We start from the raw sequence: 18,521 nt of genomic DNA, 5'->3' as shown, positions 1-18,521 counted from the left end.
CCTGACCATAGTCAGAAGACATCAGTAGTTTTCGTTAAGCTGTGACCCCAGCTTAAGTCCATTCTTTCAACAAGTGTCTATTAAAATGCGTATTCTGTGCCAGCCTTGTTAGGTGCTGGTGATGCAGCAGTGATCGGCAGATCTGGAACAGATCTGTATCTAACCCATCGCTGGGAAATAAAAACAATTGAATAACCAGCATTTGTACATTGCACATTGTAAGGGGAAATACTGCTTTGTGAAGCTTGTTTTAATTGTAAGTTTATAGATATATTTTTGTCACAGTGTAGAATGTGTGTTTTCCTATGAGTTATGGCCTAGAATAAATTGTAGGCCTACTGTGTACTATAAGATATGGTATATGTAAGAATAACATTCATCTAGGTCCAAGGGCCGACTTGCCAACATAGATCTTTATTTAGAGAAAGCTGAGGACAAGATAGCCAGCCTCCCAGAACTCCCATGGGTTGGTCAGCAATTCAGCAGCGGTGTCCTGCTAAGGAGTGAAAGCTGAGAGTCCTAACTGTGCTTCTTTTGCTGTAATCCACTCCAGGTGGCGATCCTTATCCCCTTCCGGAACCGCCACGAGCACCTCCCAGTCCTGTTCAGACACCTGATTCCCATGCTCCAGCGCCAGCGCCTACAGTTTGCATTTTATGTGGTTGAACAAGTGAGTAGTCCTTTCTTTTCCTTTCTTCTTTCTCTTCTGAGACAGCAGTTTAGGTTGCTGCAAGTTAATCCACTGTTAGTGTGAAGAGCCAATAAAACTGAAATCTTAGGACTGAGTTGCCTGAGGTTTGAAGGGGGAGCAGAGAGCAATTCTGTGCTCCTGGTTTGAGGTGTTTGTTGCCCAGTACTGGGCACACTTGAATCCAGGAGGGAGCTTTGTTGGCTCATGAACAAAGGCCTCTTATATGGTGGTTTTGTTGGTGCCTGCAGGCTCCAGACCCAGGAAGTTCCCCTTAAGATAAAGAGCTGCAGCAAGGTACAGCACAGAGGATGTGGCCTTGGAGTCAAGAGACCTCAGTGCTTGTCATGTCTGCTGTTAATCAACCAAGTGGCCTGGGACATTTGCAAACTTCTCTAAGCCTGAGGGTTTGGTTTTGTTTTCATCTTAAAAATATTGGTAGTGAACCAGAGGTCACAAACTGAAGAAGACCACATGGCAAATTCGGTCTGTAAATCTTTTTTTTTTAGTCCTGCATATTTTTTATTTGCCTTTAGATGGAACATGACTGTCCTACTGTGGTTTTCTCTTGCCGGGCCTACTTTATATGTTTACATTACTGACTTGGCTTCTGTAGGCATTTTGAAGTATGTGATCCTTGAACTAGAGGTGCTATATCCATAGATAAAACAAAAGGTTGACAGATTTCCCTGAATACACTGATCGTCAGCCTGAGGGTCTGTTGCATGCCCACCTCTCCCTATGGGCACACTTTTGAGTCTCATAGTCTGAGTTGCTGTTAAGTGGTCACCCTGGAGCTTGCCTTATACTGGAGTGAGAAGAAAATTGGGCACCACTGTTCAGCAAGGCCGGGCATCTGGGAAATGCTAACGGTCTATCTGCCAGTCCTAAGTTTGATAGTGGCAAGGGGGAGTCAATGTAGCTGTAACACTAATTACGCTGTTAACTGATTTGAACTAGTTTCTTCATGAGCCACTGAATTCTTGCCCATAGGCTTGAGTCCCTGGCATGCTCAGTGACTGTTCTTAGTTAGATCTTAAAAATAAAACAAAACAAAACTAAAAACCACTCTTTGTACTAGATTTGGTTTATGAACAGTTAGAGATTGGTTGATATGCTGAAGAGCAAGTGGTATAGAGTAGAAATGGTAGTGTTGTCTCTTACCTTTGTGGAGCGGGGTACTCTTCTAAATGCTGTTATATGGTTGAATTTCTGCCTTCAGTAGCCTTGGGAAAGAGAAGCTTGGGTTTGCTACCACTTACATTTTTAAAGAAATTGGGGCCAGAAGTCCAGTGACTTTTTCTTTTTCTTTTTTTTTGGAGACGGAGTCTTGCTCTGTCGCCCAAACTGGAGTACAATGGTGCGATCTTGGCTCACTGCGGCCTCCGCCTCCCGGGTTCAAGCAATTTCTCCTGCCTCAGCCTCCCAAGTAGCTGGGATTACAGGCATGCACCACTATGCCTAGCTAATGTTTTTGTATTTTCAGTAGAGATGGGGTTTCACCATGTTGGCCAGGCTGGTCTCGAACTCCTGATCCGCCCACCTTGGCCTCCCAAAATGCTGGGATTACAGGCGTGAGCCACTGTGCCCATGCCAGAGGTCCAGTGACTTCTGGGCCACACTGTGAGTTGATTTGTGGTGCTGGACCTGGTTACACTAGCCCAGTGATCTTTTCCAGTTGGTTCTAATAAACTCTTCTTTAGGCACAGGAAAGACAGCAAAGATTTTGCTTCAAGATTCTTTTAAAAATAAAGTTCTGTTTCTTTTAGGTTGGTACCCAACCCTTTAATCGAGCCATGCTTTTCAACGTTGGCTTTCAAGAAGCAATGAAGGACTTGGATTGGGACTGTTTGATTTTTCATGATGTAGATCACATACCGGAAAGTGATCGCAACTATTATGGATGTGGACAGATGCCGAGGCATTTTGCAACCAAATTGGATAAGTATATGTATCTGTGAGTATCATTTCCTCTTAATTAAAGAGGTTAAATCTGAAAGGATGGTGAGTGATATGAAAAGGAAATCTAATTAGCTGCAACCTAGATGCCCATCAGCTGATGGATGGATAAACAAAATGTGTGTATCCATACAATTGGAGTACTGTTTGGCAGGAGAAAGCAATGAAATACTGATACGTGACAAAACATGGATGAACTTCGAAAACATTATGTTAAAGAAGCCAGACACAAAGGTCGTGTATCATATGATTCCAGGTGTCTGAAATGTCCAGAATAAGCAAATCTATAGCGACAGAAAGTAGATAAATGGTTATAAGGGGCTAAGGAGGACAGGAGGAGTAGGGGGTGATTGCTAATGGGTGCAGGGCTTTGTGGGGGACAGTGATGAAACATGTTAATATAGATTGTGGTCATGGTTGCATAATTCAGTGAATAAACTAAAACCATTGAATGATATACTCTAAATGGGCAAATTGTGTATGGGTATGTCAATTATATCTCACTAAAGCTATTAAAAATCAGTTTGCAAAAATTAATTTTGCTAATTTGATACATGTCAGCATGAGGAAGCAAGTTCATATGGTTCAGGTCAGGAGCACAGAGAGCACTGTTTTTAGTCCTCAAATGAGAACCTTCTAGGGAAAACAATTACCCTGTAACACACAGATGATTGATGTCCCACATCTCCTCCTAGGCTTCCTTATACCGAGTTCTTTGGCGGAGTGAGTGGCTTAACAGTGGAACAATTTCGGAAAATCAATGGCTTTCCTAATGCTTTCTGGGGTTGGGGTGGAGAAGATGACGACCTCTGGAACAGGTACCTCTGCCGTTCTTTTGGTGTCTTCTAGAAATGCTACCTTAGACTGCAGACCAATACTATCCAATAGGAATATAATGTAAGCCATGTGTGTAATTTAACATGTTCTAGTAGCTACAGTTTAAAAGGTTAAGAAAAAAAATGAAATTGACCAGCTGTGATGGCTCACACCTGTAATCCCAGCACTTTGGGAGGCCGAGGTGGGAGGATTACTTGAGCCCGGGAGTTCGAGGCCACAGAGAGCTGTGCCACTGCACTCTAGCTTGGGTGACAGAGTGAGACCTGTCTTAAAAAATACACACACACACACACACCCACCACACACACGTACAAGTTTTTAGAAAGTATCTTAAATTTTAATTTAAAAATATCTTAATATCTTAAGAAACAAACTGTATATGCCAACAAAGCAGCTATTTTAATTTTTCTCCTTTGACATGCAAAAATCAACAAATTATAATTTAGCAATTTTTTCTTCTAATAAATAATATGTTCATTATAAAATACAAATGAGTATAAAAATAAATTACCCACAACAATAAGTAACATGTTACCATTTCATTGAGTTTATTTTGTGTTTAAAAAGTGCAAGTGAACAGTAATTTAAAATCTCTGTGTATCATTTTTTAAAATCACAAATCTCAGGATTGTGAGGATTAAATGATGTAATGTGTATGGAGTTCTGGCATATCTGATATGTGATAAACTCTCAATAGGTGTTACTGTTTTTGTTATATCAACATTAAATACTCTAAACAGGATCTTAAGTGGCTCCATTTAATTCGGTTATATAGATGTACTGTAATTTATGTAACTATTTCCTGTTGTATATTTAGAATCTTTTCCATTTTCCACTATTTAGAGTGTGTTATAGTAGATAATTCTTTTGCCTATTATTCCTATTTAGGAAAAATTCCTATAAGCGAATGTAGTCATTTTAAGGCTCTTTTTTTTTTTAAGCTCTGTCCTTTAATGGATGCAAATAGGGTTTTTAAGGCATATTATAACTAAGTGCCCCTCCTGCTAAAGGTTCTAACAAAACTTTTCACTTCACCAGCGTTCTGCATACTAAATGTCCATTTCATTGGAACCACTCCAAACTGAAGGGTGGAATATTAGTGATATGTCTACATAGATTTAGCTGCGCCATCACATAAGGCTTGTACTGTACAAACTTGGGTGAACAATCCTGTGTGTGAGTGGAATAAAGTAATATTTTTATGGAGTAAGTAAATAGTAACCTCGTAAGGAACAAATGCAAAATACTACCTGGTATCTGTTTACTTTGTAGCTTGGCTTTTGAAAAGTATGTGTTGTTAATTACAAGTACTATTTTGCTGATAAAAATTCAAATGATAGGCTGAGCACCGTGGCTCACACCTGTAATCCCAGCTCTTTGCAAGGCCTAGGCTTGAGGATCACTTGAGCCCAGGAGTTCAAGACCAGCCTGGGCACAGTGAGACCTTGTCTCTACAAAAAATTTAAAAAGTTAGCCGGTTGTGGTGGCACACGCCTGTAGTCCCAGCTACTCAGGAGGCTGAGATGGGAGGACTACTTGAGCCTGGGAGGTTGAGGCTGCACTGAACCATGATCACCTCACTGCACTCCAGCCTGGGCAACACAATGGACCCTGTGTCTTAAAAAAAAAAAAAAAAATTAGATGATGCAAGTATCTAAGTGTTAATCCCCATTTTGATTCTATTTTATTCCCTGGAAGTAGCTATTTCTTTCTGTACTTTTCTTTTCTTTTTTGAGACGGATTTTCTTTTTGTCACCCAGGCTGGTGTGATCTCGGCTCACTGCAACCTTTGCCTCCCGGGTTCAAGTGATTCTCCTGTCTCAGCCTCCTGAGTAGCTGGGATTACAGACCTGCGCCACCACGCCTGGCTAATTTTTTTTTTTTTAAGTAGACATGGGGTTTCACCATGTTGGCCAGGCTGGTCTCGAACTCCTGACCTCAAATGATCTTCCCACCTTGGCCTCCCAAAGTGCTGGGATTACAGGCGTGAGCCACCGAGCCCAGCCTGTTTTTTCCATTCACATGAAAAGTTTAATTCAGTTAAAATTGAGTTCTAACTCAGTTTTTAAGAAATGACACAGCGAGTCAGTTGAGCGGGTGAGAGCTTTTGCTGTGTGTGATTTCCAGGGTAAGCTTGTAACATGTCTTGTAGGCTTTGGTCACTGCTGGGCTATTACCGTTGTATCTAAAAGCCCGTTCTCTTGGTCTTGGACAGAGTACAGAATGCAGGCTATTCTGTGAGCCGGCCAGAGGGTGACACAGGAAAGTACAAGTCCATTCCTCATCACCATCGAGGAGAAGTCCAGTTTCTTGGAAGGTTGGTGCAATTTCTCTCTGTCTCTTGGAAGTATCCCCTATACTTTCATGTCCGGATGTCTTAGAGCATATTACAACCCCTTCTCCTCCCCACCCCGAGGCCCTGTTCTGACAGCTGTTTGACAGCTGTTGCATGTATTCTAACTCTGAGGCAGACCGGTGTGGGGATCAGACCGTTGGTGAACATTTCAATAGTAAGGAATTCACTTGTCCTATGTCTTCAGCATTGTGGTCTCCCCAGTAGCCTTTGGGGAATTTGGGAAGAAACGGCTTGGATGAAGGTCCCTGAGGTGACAGAGCAGTGGCGCCCTTTCTGCAGGCTCCTGTTCCGAATGGTGTCCTGAGCTTCTGTCTGGGTGGCTGCAGTTGCTGTGTTATCTTTTCTTTCTTTGTGTGTGTGTGTGTGTGTGTGTCTTTTCTAAACTGTGGAGAAGACTGTACTCTAGACAACCGATTCTAATTGCTGAAATTCTGTTTTCATGGGAGTAAAATGGCACTGAATACAGAGTATGAACTTTCTCATCTGTTGTATTTTTAATACTTCACCTCCCACTTCCCCAGTCTCTGACCTTGGGCAAGTTACCTCACATTACTAAGCTTTGGTTTCCTCATTTGCTAGCAGGGGCTGGGGTGAGCATTAAATGAAATAATTAAGTGAAGCACCTGGCATGAAACACAGGAGGTGTTTCTGACCACAGCACTCAGCCTGGCATAGCAGAATGGCCATGTGCCCGCCTTGTGCTGCGGAAGTGCTGCCATGGGTTGCGTCCTCTGCTATGGGACACCCTGCTCCATCCTCTGACTGCAGAGGCGTGGATCCTTACTCAGAGCCACCTCTTCTCTGTTCCCTCCCTAAACAGGTATGCTCTGCTGAGGAAGTCAAAAGAACGGCAAGGGCTGGATGGCCTCAACAACCTGAACTACTTTGCAAACATCACATACGACGCCTTGTATAAAAACATAACTGTCAACCTGACACCCGAGCTGGCTCAGGTGAACGAGTACTGAGAGGAGAGAATGTACGTTTGCTTTACCCACCGCCACCAAGAAAGCAGTCCGATGAGATTTTTTTTTGGAGGGGGGAGGGTCTACACAGCAAGAGAACAGAAATACCGTGTCTCATGAAGGATCACAGGGTTCAGGGGGAAAATGTGACAGCACACGCACAAACGCCTTCACTGGATCAGCCGCTGGGACTGAGGGAGTGAGCTTGGGGACTTCCTTCGTCAGCACTGGCTTTCTGTTTTCACAAGACAGACGTCTGTCCTGCTGCTCTCTCCCCGTCTCCTACCCCACATCTTGTCTTAGCCACAGTCTCCAGAACCCGTGATGAACTGTGATCTGCCGTGGTCCTGCCGTGGAGCCTGTCCCTACACATGACCTTGGAGCCTCTTGGCCTTCAGAGCAGAGGCAAACCCACCACAGGGCAGCTGCGTTTTAGGAAGAGCAAATGAAACTCCACACCATTCTTCTATATCTCTGGTGTTCTCTTTCGTTTCATTTTTTAAAAAAATTACCTTCTTTGGGTGGGGATTGAGGGTGGAGGGGAGGGTGTTTGGGAAAGATAAATAGACATAAATATATAACAATCACTTCTTGAAGAAGTATAATTGTAAATAAGCCATGTAAAATGCCTTTTTAAAATTTAATTTTCTAGCTGGCTCCAATTCAAATCGAGGATTTATATATTAGGCCACTTACTTGGTTGGCAAGAGCAGAAACTCAGTTAAAATGCAGTTGAAGAGTGTCATCTCCCGAATTGCTGTCACTTTGGGGAGGGAGTGGATGTAGGGCATGTCACAAAAGAACAAAATAACCCGACCTTTATTGCTGGGAGCTGGCTTCTGCCCCTTTCTTCCTCCCCCACGAGTCTTGCCCTTGACTTCTGCTCTGCATTCACTCTTCCCTGTCAGCCATGCACGTGCTCATCCCACTCTCCGCTAAGCAGGAGGCTGCTGTTAGAGCAGGCTGCTTCCTGCCCAAAGCAGGCCCTCCGGGGCTCGCTGCACACACATCTCTGGCTCTCCAGGCTTCGTTTTCTGTCTTTTCATCAGCATGGTGGGGCAGGGGGTGGGGGGCGGGGGTGTGTATGGGAATCCCTCCCCCTCTTACTTTTTCTCTTGTGGAACTTGGCCACAGTTTCTGAACAATGTGCCTACATTACCAGCTGGCTTCAGTGATTCCTCTGCGTCCCTTTTTGGTTTCTGGAAAGATTCTTTGTCAACATTAGTAACTGATACATAGAACCAAGGAGCACTCGAATAGGGAGCCAGGAGCCAGGGAGCTGGTGACACTTGTATGCTGTGGGGCAGCTGGGATCCAGGTAAGACCCAATTGAAGCTTTGAAATTAGACTAACAAAGCTCCAGACAAGCAAGAGTCCAGGTGCACTGCTTACACCCCCACCTGCATTTTGAAGTCATATTCTCTTTTGTTTTGTTTTTTAAGACAGGGTCTGGCTCTGTCGCCTAAGCTGGAGTGCAGTGGCACGATCACAGCTCACTGCAGCCTCCATCTCCCAGGCTCAAGCCATTTTCCCACCTCAGCCTCCCGAGTAGCTGGGACTAGAGGTGCACACCACCACATCTGGCTAATTTTTTGTATTTTTAGTAGAGACGGGGTTTCTCCCATGTTGCCCAGGCTGGTCTCGAACTCCTGGACTCAAGCAATCCGCCCACCTTGACTTTCCAAAGTGCTGGGATTATGGGCGGGTGTGAGCCATTGCGCCCAGCCTTGAAGTCATATTTTAAATTGTATTTGAATTTGTGCCTCTTTGTTTTTCCCCAAACCAAAGCCCTCAAATTGTAGTCTCTGTCGGCTTCTGCAGAATTCTGGAAAATGCCAGTTTTCCTCCCCCCGCCCTTGTTTTCCATAAAACATATTTATATATTGTGATGAGGAGTACTTCCTGAAGAGTACTTCGTATTTTTTTTTAATTGCCTTGTTTGCCTTCAACTTCCTTGATTTTCATGGTTTACATGGGTGTGTGTAGGGGTGTGTGTGTGTGTGTGTGTGTATGTGTGTGGGTTAGGGCTTTTTTCGTTGCATGTGATGGTTCTGTGGACATATGATCCCCACAAACTGTGGGAGTGATTGGCCAGGCCTTGTTTTTTTTTGTGTTTTTGTTCTTTTGAAGAACAGAGTGGTATTTAGAAAATAAATTGCATTGCAAAGCTCTTATCGGCTCACATGAGAGAGCAGGCTCCTGCCCTTGAAAATGCTGGTAAGCTATAGCGTATGTTTTTTAAGACTTAAGCATTTCATGCTTTAAAATACCTTCACAAGGGAACATTACACACAGAAGTTCATTTGATTTTCCTTTGTTTTACGGTGCATATAGCAATAAAGACCCCCCTCCACCCTGCAACCCCTACCCCTACCGGGCCTTTGTCCCTGCCTCCCCTTCTCATTCTCCTCTCCCCTTTCCTCACTGAAGGCTGTGAGTTGCTTTCAATGTGACAACACTTTGATGTCATTTGGAAGGATTTGCCAGGACAGACTGATTCTGAGTCATGGGTGCCGTGTGTGTATGCGGCAGTGTTGTAAGGCAATCTTGTTTGAAGCTCTACGTTACCATAATTACCATCAAGTACACACTGTTGGCAAAAGGCTAACACCTGACTCAAGAAAATGCTGATTTGAGAACAAAAGGAAAGGTCTCTTTTCACTGCTTAAAGTGGGGTCACTTTGATACCCTTGCGGTCATGTCTGTGTCTGATGAGTGTGGAATCTCTGGATGTGCACTGTCAGTCATGCGTCCACCAGGCCTCGAATATCATATGGGAAATGTCATAGTTAAAAATGTACAGCCAGGCCCGTGTGCTGTTAATAGCGTGAAATTGTCATGTTAAAAAAAAAAAAAACAGCAGGAACCAAATGTGACCTTGTGCATATATTGGTAGCTGAAAATCTTCAAGGCTACTGATGGGTGGCCCCTTAATCTTGTCTTTTATTGCTGTGTGCAGGGAAAGGTGTCCCCGTTTGTTCATGCTGTTTTGGGGGGTGGGGGGGTATTTGCAAGAATACTCATTTTGACATAATAGGTCCTCTTGTCAGAGATGCTCTACCACAGACATTAATAGCTGAGCAGGAGCCACGTGGATTGATTGTATCCACTCACCATTGACGATGGCATTGAGCGTAGCTAGCTTATTTCCATCACTACGTGTTTTTGAGCTTGCTCTTACGTTTTAAGAGGTGCCAGGGGTACATTTTTGCACTGAAATCTAAAGATGTTTTAAAAAACACTTTTCACAAAAATAGTCCTTTGTCATTACATTATTTACTCATGTGTTTGTACATTTTTGTATGTTAATTTATGAATGATTTTTTCAGTAAAAAATACATATTCAAGAACCAAACCTTGGTGGTCGTTTCTCTTTGTCTAGGACAGTTTGGGTTCTTGGGGGTCTTTCCTTTTTCCTTTCCTTTCCTACAAGAGTTCAACTTCAGGCAGCTCAGCTGAGCTCTGGGTCTTGCTGGGGTAAATACTGCCCGACCCCTGCTGCAAGTGAACGGGCTGAGTAAAAAGCTACACAATGTAACAGAAGCAGTCCGCCACTGTGCTGCCCAGGCATGCCCACACTTGAGTTTTCTTTCAAGAATCACCCAGGTGGTACCAAGAAAGTTGCATAAGACACTTGGGTGACGGGACTTAGGGGTGAAGGGGGTGGTGAGTGTTGATAGAGTTTGATTCCAGAAGGTTCTCTGGGATCACTGTAGGGTTTATATGCCAGATTCTTCTCAGAGATTGTCATCATGGCTTCTATGTGTTGAATGTTTGCCACTCACAGTATTAATAGTGTCAGATGCTGGGGACATAATAATAGAGAAAATAAGACAGGATCAGGTGATGAGCGCATGGTAGAGTGGGCATTCCAGGTTGGAATGTAGGGATGGTGGAAGCAAGTGAGCTAGGGGGAGACGAGGAGCGTGGGGCACACAGCTGCAGGGCAGGGAGGAAGCCAGCGTGGCTGGAGTAAGAGGGGGCAGGGGGGCGCACAGGGGGAGGAGTTTGCATTTCATCCTTAGAGAATGGATTCAAGAGTTTTCAGCAGCAGGGCTGTGTGGTGTGATTTGGATTCCATAGCAACTTTGAGAGACGGCTCTGGCTGCAGGGAGAATGGGCGATGGTACAGAAGCAGAAGAGAAGCAGGGGCGAGTGAGATGGGTGCAGGGACGATGGAGGAGGGGAGACTGGGAGATGCTGAGGTCGTACTCCCAGGACCTGCCAGGGGTGATTGGGATGGAGGACTCCACCTAAGCTGCTGGCTTCCCACTTGCACAGGTAACAGTGCCATTCCCTGAGATGGGGGCACTAGAGTCAGACCAGATTGGCAGGATAGATACGAGATCAGTTGTGACTGCTGAGTTCAGGGAGTTTTGAGACAACCTGGCAGAGACAGCAGGGTGGGGGCTACAGGTGGACTGGGGAGTCTTTGGGTGGAAGAGGTTAGTAAGGACCCAGCAGTGGGTGAGATTGCTGGGGGATTGAGAACAGGAAACATAGAGTGAGAGAAGGCAGCAGCCTTGGCCCAGCCTCTGAGAACCTGGTTGAGAAAATGAGGATGAGTGAGCAGGAGGAGGGATGGGAGGACGAGCAGGCCAAGAGGGAGAGTGGTCAGCAGTGCTGAAGGCAGCAGAGAAGCGATACAAGAGGAAGAGGGAGAAGCAGTGACTTGGCAGTGGCCAGGTGTTGGAAATGTGGCAGGAGCCGTTTTGCTGACCTGATGGGGTGGAAGGAGGAGATAGCAGCAGAGTGGGCGTCTCTTGGATTTCCTGGGAAGGGGTGGAAAGAGGAGGTCAAGGCCACAGGAAGCGTGAGAAGCTGGGGGTGGGGGGTGAGGTGGGTTTGGGTTTTGGTTTTCCCACAAGAGAAGCTTCAGTGTGTTTCTTCTGAACCACAGGGAATGTCTGAGAGAGGACAGCTGAATATGTACAAGAGACCAGGTGATCTGGTGGGAATGTCCCTGAACTACTGGCGGGAGATGAGATTCAAACCAGAAAAACCAAACAGGAGGAATGAGGAGCTCTGTATAGGCCATCCCATTGGCAGACACACACCCTGTGAAGACCGTTATTGCTGTGGAGGTCAGAGATCCTTTCCAGCCAGCTGCTGGAATTGGGATTCAGCAGAACTGATTCCTGGCACTACCACGTCCTCCACACTCAACATTATTTTTTTTTTTTTAGTTTTCAGGGAAGTCCAGTAATAAAAATAGTTCTTATTTATTAAGTACTTGCTATGTGTCAGGGCCCATGCTAAGTGCATTGCACACCGTGAGTCCTCAACTCTTGAGAGGCGGACACTGCCTCTTGTTCTAGAGCACGGCTTCTCCACATTGCTCTTGACAAATGGGGGAGCTGTCCTGCTCATTGTTGGGTGTTCAGCAGCACCCCTGGCCTCCTCCCTCTAGGTACAAACCCAAATGGAACAGCTACTCTAGACAAACTGAAGCCACAGCTTGCCTGAGGTCACAAAGCTAGCAGCTGAGCCCCTGGGGACATTTTTGCCCCAGGGAAGATGCTCTTAACCCCTAAGCTGCTTCTGCTGACCCAGCTCTTCGCATATGTGCTCTAAATAGCTTTTGTTCACAGAGTTGAAAAGTCTATTCTAAAAGTAACATGTGAATATGTGCTTGCTGGAAAATAAGTGTTAAACCACTCCTTTAATAGTTTGACTGATGTCTACATTTTTTAGTTTTTTGAGACGGAGTCTCTGTCACCCAGGCTGGAGTACAGTGGCACGACTGTAGCTCACCACAGCCTCAACCTCCTGGGCTCAAGTGATCCTCCCGCCTCAGCCTCCTAAGTAGCTGGGACTACAAGCCCACACCACCATGCTCAGCTAATTTTTATAATTTTTGTAATTCTTGTAGAGATGGGGTTTCACCATGTTGCCCAGATTGGTCTCGAACTCCTGGGCTCCAGCTGTCCTTTTGCCTTGGCCTCCCAAAGTGCTGGGATTCCAGGTGTGAGCCACCATGTCCAGCCATTGACTGATGTCCAGATCTATACCTGTATACCTATATGCATACTTAGGAAAACAAAGGCATAGTTTAAAAACCATAAGTTGTCCCATAATTACTTCTGTTTTTTTTTCTTAATGTTTCTGGAGACCTCTTTTCCGTGAATGAAGAGCTCCCTCAAATAAAGCCCAGATGTTACCTCCTTGGAGAAGATTTGATGAGCACCCAGTCTGAAATGCCACCCCCCTGTCCCTGTCCCCCCTTACCCTGTTTTATTGATTCACAATATTCTCACTCTGAATCGTACTATATTTTTATTGTTCTTTGTTCATTGGCTGTCAACCCCACTAAAATATAATCCCCATGAAGGCAGAGACTGTTTTGTTTTCTGCTCTATCCCCAGTGCTAAGAACTGATCTTAACACATAGTAGTTGCTCAATAAATATTTGTTGCATGAATGACTGAACCTATCTTATTATTTGAATTGTGGCACATGGTAATCTCTTGTGTGGATGTATGTAATTTAGCCATTCCCCTCCTAATGGACATGGAGGTAGTTTCCAGTTTTCCACTATCACGTTATATGCACCACAGTGAACACAGATGCACATCAATCCATGTGCACATATATGTGTAGGCCAACTTGAGAGAGTCCAAGAAATGCAATTGTTGGAGCAAGGGATCCACACACACACACACACACACACACATATATATATATATATGCACATATGCACACACAAATACATACATATATTTATTTGTTTATGATATAAGGTCTCACTCTGTCACCCCAGGCTGGAGTGCAGTGGTGCGATCATGGGTCACTGCAGCCTCGACCTCCCGGGCTCAAGCTATCTTCCCAGCTCAGCTTCCTGAGTAGCTGAGACCACAGGCACACACACCACACCTGGCTAATTAATTTTTTGTAGAGACAGGGTCTTACTATGTTACCCACACTGGTCTCAAATTCCTGGGATCAAGTGATCCACCCGCCTCGTCCTCCCAAAGTGTTGGGATTACAGGCGTCAGCCATCACACCCCACCTGCACATTTTAAATGTTGAAGGAGCCTACCAAATTTTCCTACAAAAAGGCAGTATGAATTAAGCCTTCTACCATCAGTGAATGATCATGCTATTTATGTCTTTAATCCCCTGGAATTAAAGGGGATTTTGTGTATGATATGGTCAGGAGGGGCGGTCTATAATTGATTTTTTCCAAATGGATTGCTAATTGTCTCAACAGTATTTATTGAACAATCAATAATTTCCCCATGTCTTACACATTAAATTCTGTAGCAAGATTCTTCCATTTCATTGAGCTATTTGTCTTATTATGCCTTACAGTTTTAATTATGATAGCCCTATAGTATGTTTTTATAAGACAAGTTTATCTCTACTTTCTATATCCTCCCCCAAATTTTGTAAACTTTTATAGAAGTGTAATATACATACAGAAAAGTCCATAAATCTGAAGCAAACAGCTCTTTTGTCAGGGTGAACATACTTACACAACCCAATTCTCATCAAAATTTTCAGCCAGGCATAGTGGCTCATGGCTGTAATCCCAGCACTTTAGGAGGCTGAGGCAGGAGGGTCACTTGAGGCCAGGAGTTCAAGACCAGCCTGGGCAACATAGTGAAACCCTGTCTCTATAAAAATTTAAGAAAAAATTAGCCAGGTGCAGTGGTGTGTGCCTGTAGTCCCAGCTACTGGGGAGGCTGAGGCTGGAGGATCACTTGAGTCCAGGAGAGTGAGGCTAGAGTGAGCCATGATCGCACCATTGCACTCCAGCCTAGGTGACACAGAATGAGACTCTGACTCAAAAAAATTGTTTTTCTTGGCTATGTTTATGTATTTTCTCAATCCAGTGAGATTTATTTTGTCAAGTTATATTTAAAAATCTATTTAAGGGCCAGGCATGGTGGCTCATGCCTGTAATCCCAGTACTTTGGAGGCCAAAGCAGGAGGATCACTTGAAGCCAGGAGTTTGAGACCAGCCTGGGCAACAAAGAGACCCTGTCTCTATATTTTTAAAAAATTGCTTTTTAAAATCTATTTAGGATCATGACTGACATTGCACTAAATTAATGATCTGGGAAGACAGCATCTTTAGCATCTTTACAGTATTAAGCTTTACCTCTAGACTTGCCAAATTCTTTTGCTGAGGTCAGGCGCTGTGGCTCACGCCTGTAATCCCAGCACTTTGGACGGATCACCTGAGGTCAGGAGTTCGAGACCAGCCTGGCCAACATGGACAAACCACGTCTCTACTAAAAATACACAAAAAAATTGCCAGGCATGGTGGCAGGTGCCTGTAATCCCAGCTACTTGGGAGGCTGAGGCAGGAGAATCACTTGAACCCGGGAGGTGAAGGTTGCAGTGAGCTGAGATAGCGCCATTGCACTCCAGCCTGGGCAACAAGAGCGAGACTCCATCTAAAAAAAAAAAAAAAAATGCTAGTTTCTTCCTAACCTGGTACCCTCAATGTCACAGTACCTTGCAGGTGGGCTGTTCTTAATAAACACAATAACTGAGTAACAATTCAGATTTACCATCACATGCAAACTAGCTGTAAGGGAAAACAGTTAAGGAGGATTTATGCTGCTTGTGAAATGCATCCTGCTAGATGCTGGCAGAAAACCTTCCAGGCAGGCTACATGCCATGAAACTCCTTGAGGAAGCACAGCCCTGAGTCCTTTTCTCACTGCTCCAAGACACACCTTTTCTCTGCCACCACGCCCGCCCCACTCAGCACCCTGCTACGACTAGATGTGGGACTGACAGATGCCACTGTTTGACTTCTTTCTAGGACAATGGTGGGTGGCAGTCATGTACGAGAGAGGTCTCTGCTATGTAGGGAGGCTTGGAGGTAAGGAATAGGTGGGAGTAGGGTATACATCTTCCACTGTGAATTCTAGGAAGAGCAGGGCCCAGGAGAGATGCTCTGCTGGTTGCACTTCTACAGCCAACAACTCCATGGCCTGGGGAAGTCACTTCACTTCCCTGCAACTTCATTTCCTTGCAGTCAGATGGAGAGACAGCACTTTGGGAGGCTGAAGCAGGTGGATCATTTGAGGTCAGGAGTTCGAGACCAGCCTGACCAACATGGGGAAACCCCTTCTCTACTAAAAACACAAACATTAGCTGTACGTGGTGGCACACGCCTGTAATCTCAGCTCACTCAGGAGGCTGAGGCAGGAGAATCGCTTGAACCCTTGAGGCAGAGGTTGCAGTGAGCTGAGATCGCACCACTGCACTCCAGCCTGGGTGACAGAGCAAGACCGTGTCTCAAAAAAAAAAGGCCAAGAGGACGAGGCTCAGAGAGCTTCCAGATAGCTGAACACACGGAGGTTTGTAAGAAGGTGAACAAGAACTCGTCATCCACATGCTGGGAAGGTGGCATGCTCCAACCCTATGGGGACAGGCTCAGGACCCTTCCAGGCCTCACTGTGTGTGTCTTATCTGGCTGTTTATCTGCATCCTTTAAAAGAACCTTTGTCATAAACCGGTAGACGTGAAAGTAAGTTTGCCTGAGTTCTGTGAGCTGCTTTAGCAAATAAATTAAACCCAAAGAGCGGGTTTGGAGCTGATTGGTCAGAAGTTCTGGAAGCCTGGACTTGTGACTGGTGGGAAGGAGGGGACAGTCTTGGGGACTGAGCCCTCAACCTGTGTGACCTGAGGCTATCTTTAGGTAGACAGCATCGGAATGGAATTGGGGGATGCCCCGCTGGTGTCCACTGCTTGGTGCTTGGGGAAAAACAGACACACATTTGGTCATGGAGATGTTCTGTGGCCAGGTGCATTGGCTCACACCTATAATCCCAGCACTTTGGGAGCTGAGGTGGGCAGATCACCTGAGATCAGGAGTTTGAGACCAGCCTGGCCAACATGGTGAAAACCCATATTGACTGAAAATACAAAAATTAGCCGGGCGTGGTGGTGGATGCGTGTAATCGCAGCTACTCTGGTGGCTGAGGTGGGAGAATCACTTGAACCCGGGAGGCGGAGGTTGCAGTGAGCTGAGATTGTGCCACTGCACTCCAGCCTGGGTGACAGAGTGAGACTATGTCTCAAAAAAAAAAAGTCTTTAGTGTTGATTGCTGTAGTGTGAGAGCAGAGGAAAAACAGTTGTTTTTTCCACCCTCACAGGGGCCATATGCCGTCTCTGTCACTCAGCTATTCAACTTCTCAATTCTGCCCTCATAGCTCAAGCAGCCCCAGACAATATATAAACAAACAGGCTTGACTGCGTTCCAATAAAACTTTATTTACAAAAACAGGCAGGTGGCCGTAATTTGCCAACCACCGAGTTTGGCTGAAAATCAATAGAAATGTGAACAGTGACGGAGGATTACGAACAGGGAGGCAAACCAGGGGAAAAATAACAATGTGTCCTGGCTAGTTCATCGCTATGTAACACATAATAGCAATAACATGGAAGGAAATCAAAACCCCCGAGGACACAAGAGTGACTAAACAAGCCAGGCTCTGTCAACACAGAGGAAAAGGAAGCGCCACAAAGTGACAGATTACACAGGAACAAGAAATGGCAGGGCTGTGAGTGAAGAGTGCAAGTGAAGAAAGGACACACCACAAGAAGGATGTGCTCAGTACAACAGAACCCTGGGCTGGGCGGCGCGGTGGCTCACGCCTGTAATCCCAGCACTTTGAGAGTCCGAGGTGGGAGGATCGCTTGAAGCCAGGAGTTCAAGACCAACCTGGGCAACATGGCAAGGCCCTGTCTCTACAAAAAAAAAATATATATAAAATTAGCTGGGCATGATGGTGTTACGTTTGTACTTCCAACTGTTCGGGAGGCTGAGGTGGGAGGATCCCTTGAGCCTGGGAGGTTGAGGCTGCCGTGAGCTATGATTGTACCACTGCAGTCTAGCCTAGGCAACAGAGTGACACCCTGTCTCAAAAACAAACAAACAGACAAATTTTACATCCCTTGGTCCTGGGACATGGCTAAAGAGATCTAGGGCAATAGAGACACTACATTTTCGTGTCTGTCAATCCGCCTGATGACAGAAATGGAATAGAGTCTGGGTGCAGAGGGTCATGCATGTAATCCCAGCACTTTGGGAGACTGAGGCAGGAGGATCACCTGAGGTTGGGAGTTCAAGACCAGCCTGGCCAACATGGTGAAATCCCGTCTTTACTAAAAATACAAAAATTAGCCAGGTGTGGTGGCGGGCACCTCTAACCCCAGCTACTCAGGAGGCTGAGGCGGGAAAATCGCCTGAACCCGGGAGGTGGAGGTTGCAGTGAGCTGAGATTGTGACACTGCACTCCAGCCTGAGCAACAGAGCGAGACTCCATCTCAAAAAAAAAATTAAAAAAAGAAAAAGAAAAAAGAAAAGAAACAGAATAGAACTAAAACAGTTTAGTACTGAAATGAACTGTTGAGAATCTTAGCTGCCCCGTCCCTCTCTAACATCATATATACTGTGAAGTGCTGTTTTCGTCTTGTTTTGTTTGTCTTTTCTTTGGTCTTTCTTCCCAACTGGGACAGGGGACAAAGGACGCTGTTTTGCTCCCTGTTCCATCTCCAGCACGTAGTCCAGAATTCGGCATACTGCAAGACAGAAGACAAGGGGCAGGTGCTCAAATATTGGCTGAGTAAATGACAACGAACCTTCTCAATCTGAAGATTCCAGATGTAGGAAGAGCCAGACACCCCCAGGCTGAACCCACTCAGAAGCTGGGTGCTCTTGGTAAAGTCACATTTCTCTGATACTGTTTTCTC

The 18,521-nt window shown here is 45.3% G+C and overlaps 1 protein-coding gene across 1 annotated transcript in view; it reads left to right on the top strand.

Moving 5' to 3' along the window:
- Window positions 1-10,160, top strand: part of B4GALT5 (beta-1,4-galactosyltransferase 5) — an 81,399-nt gene extending 71,239 nt beyond the window's left edge. The window contains exons 5-9 of the mRNA XM_024238908.3: window positions 554-670; window positions 2,458-2,645; window positions 3,343-3,465; window positions 5,700-5,801; window positions 6,661-10,160. Coding sequence (XP_024094676.1) covers window positions 554-670; window positions 2,458-2,645; window positions 3,343-3,465; window positions 5,700-5,801; window positions 6,661-6,808 — 678 coding nt within the window. The 3' untranslated portion in view covers window positions 6,809-10,160. The remainder of the gene's footprint in view (window positions 1-553; window positions 671-2,457; window positions 2,646-3,342; window positions 3,466-5,699; window positions 5,802-6,660) is intronic.
- The last annotated feature ends 8,361 nt before the right edge of the window (window positions 10,161-18,521 follow it).

This window comes from Pongo abelii, chromosome 21 (assembly GCF_028885655.2).
Source record: "Pongo abelii isolate AG06213 chromosome 21, NHGRI_mPonAbe1-v2.0_pri, whole genome shotgun sequence".
NCBI classification, from domain to species: Eukaryota; Metazoa; Chordata; class Mammalia; order Primates; family Hominidae; genus Pongo; species Pongo abelii.
The sequence above is the reverse complement of the archived record's forward strand: the minus strand, read 5'-3'. Positions and strand labels throughout refer to the sequence as shown.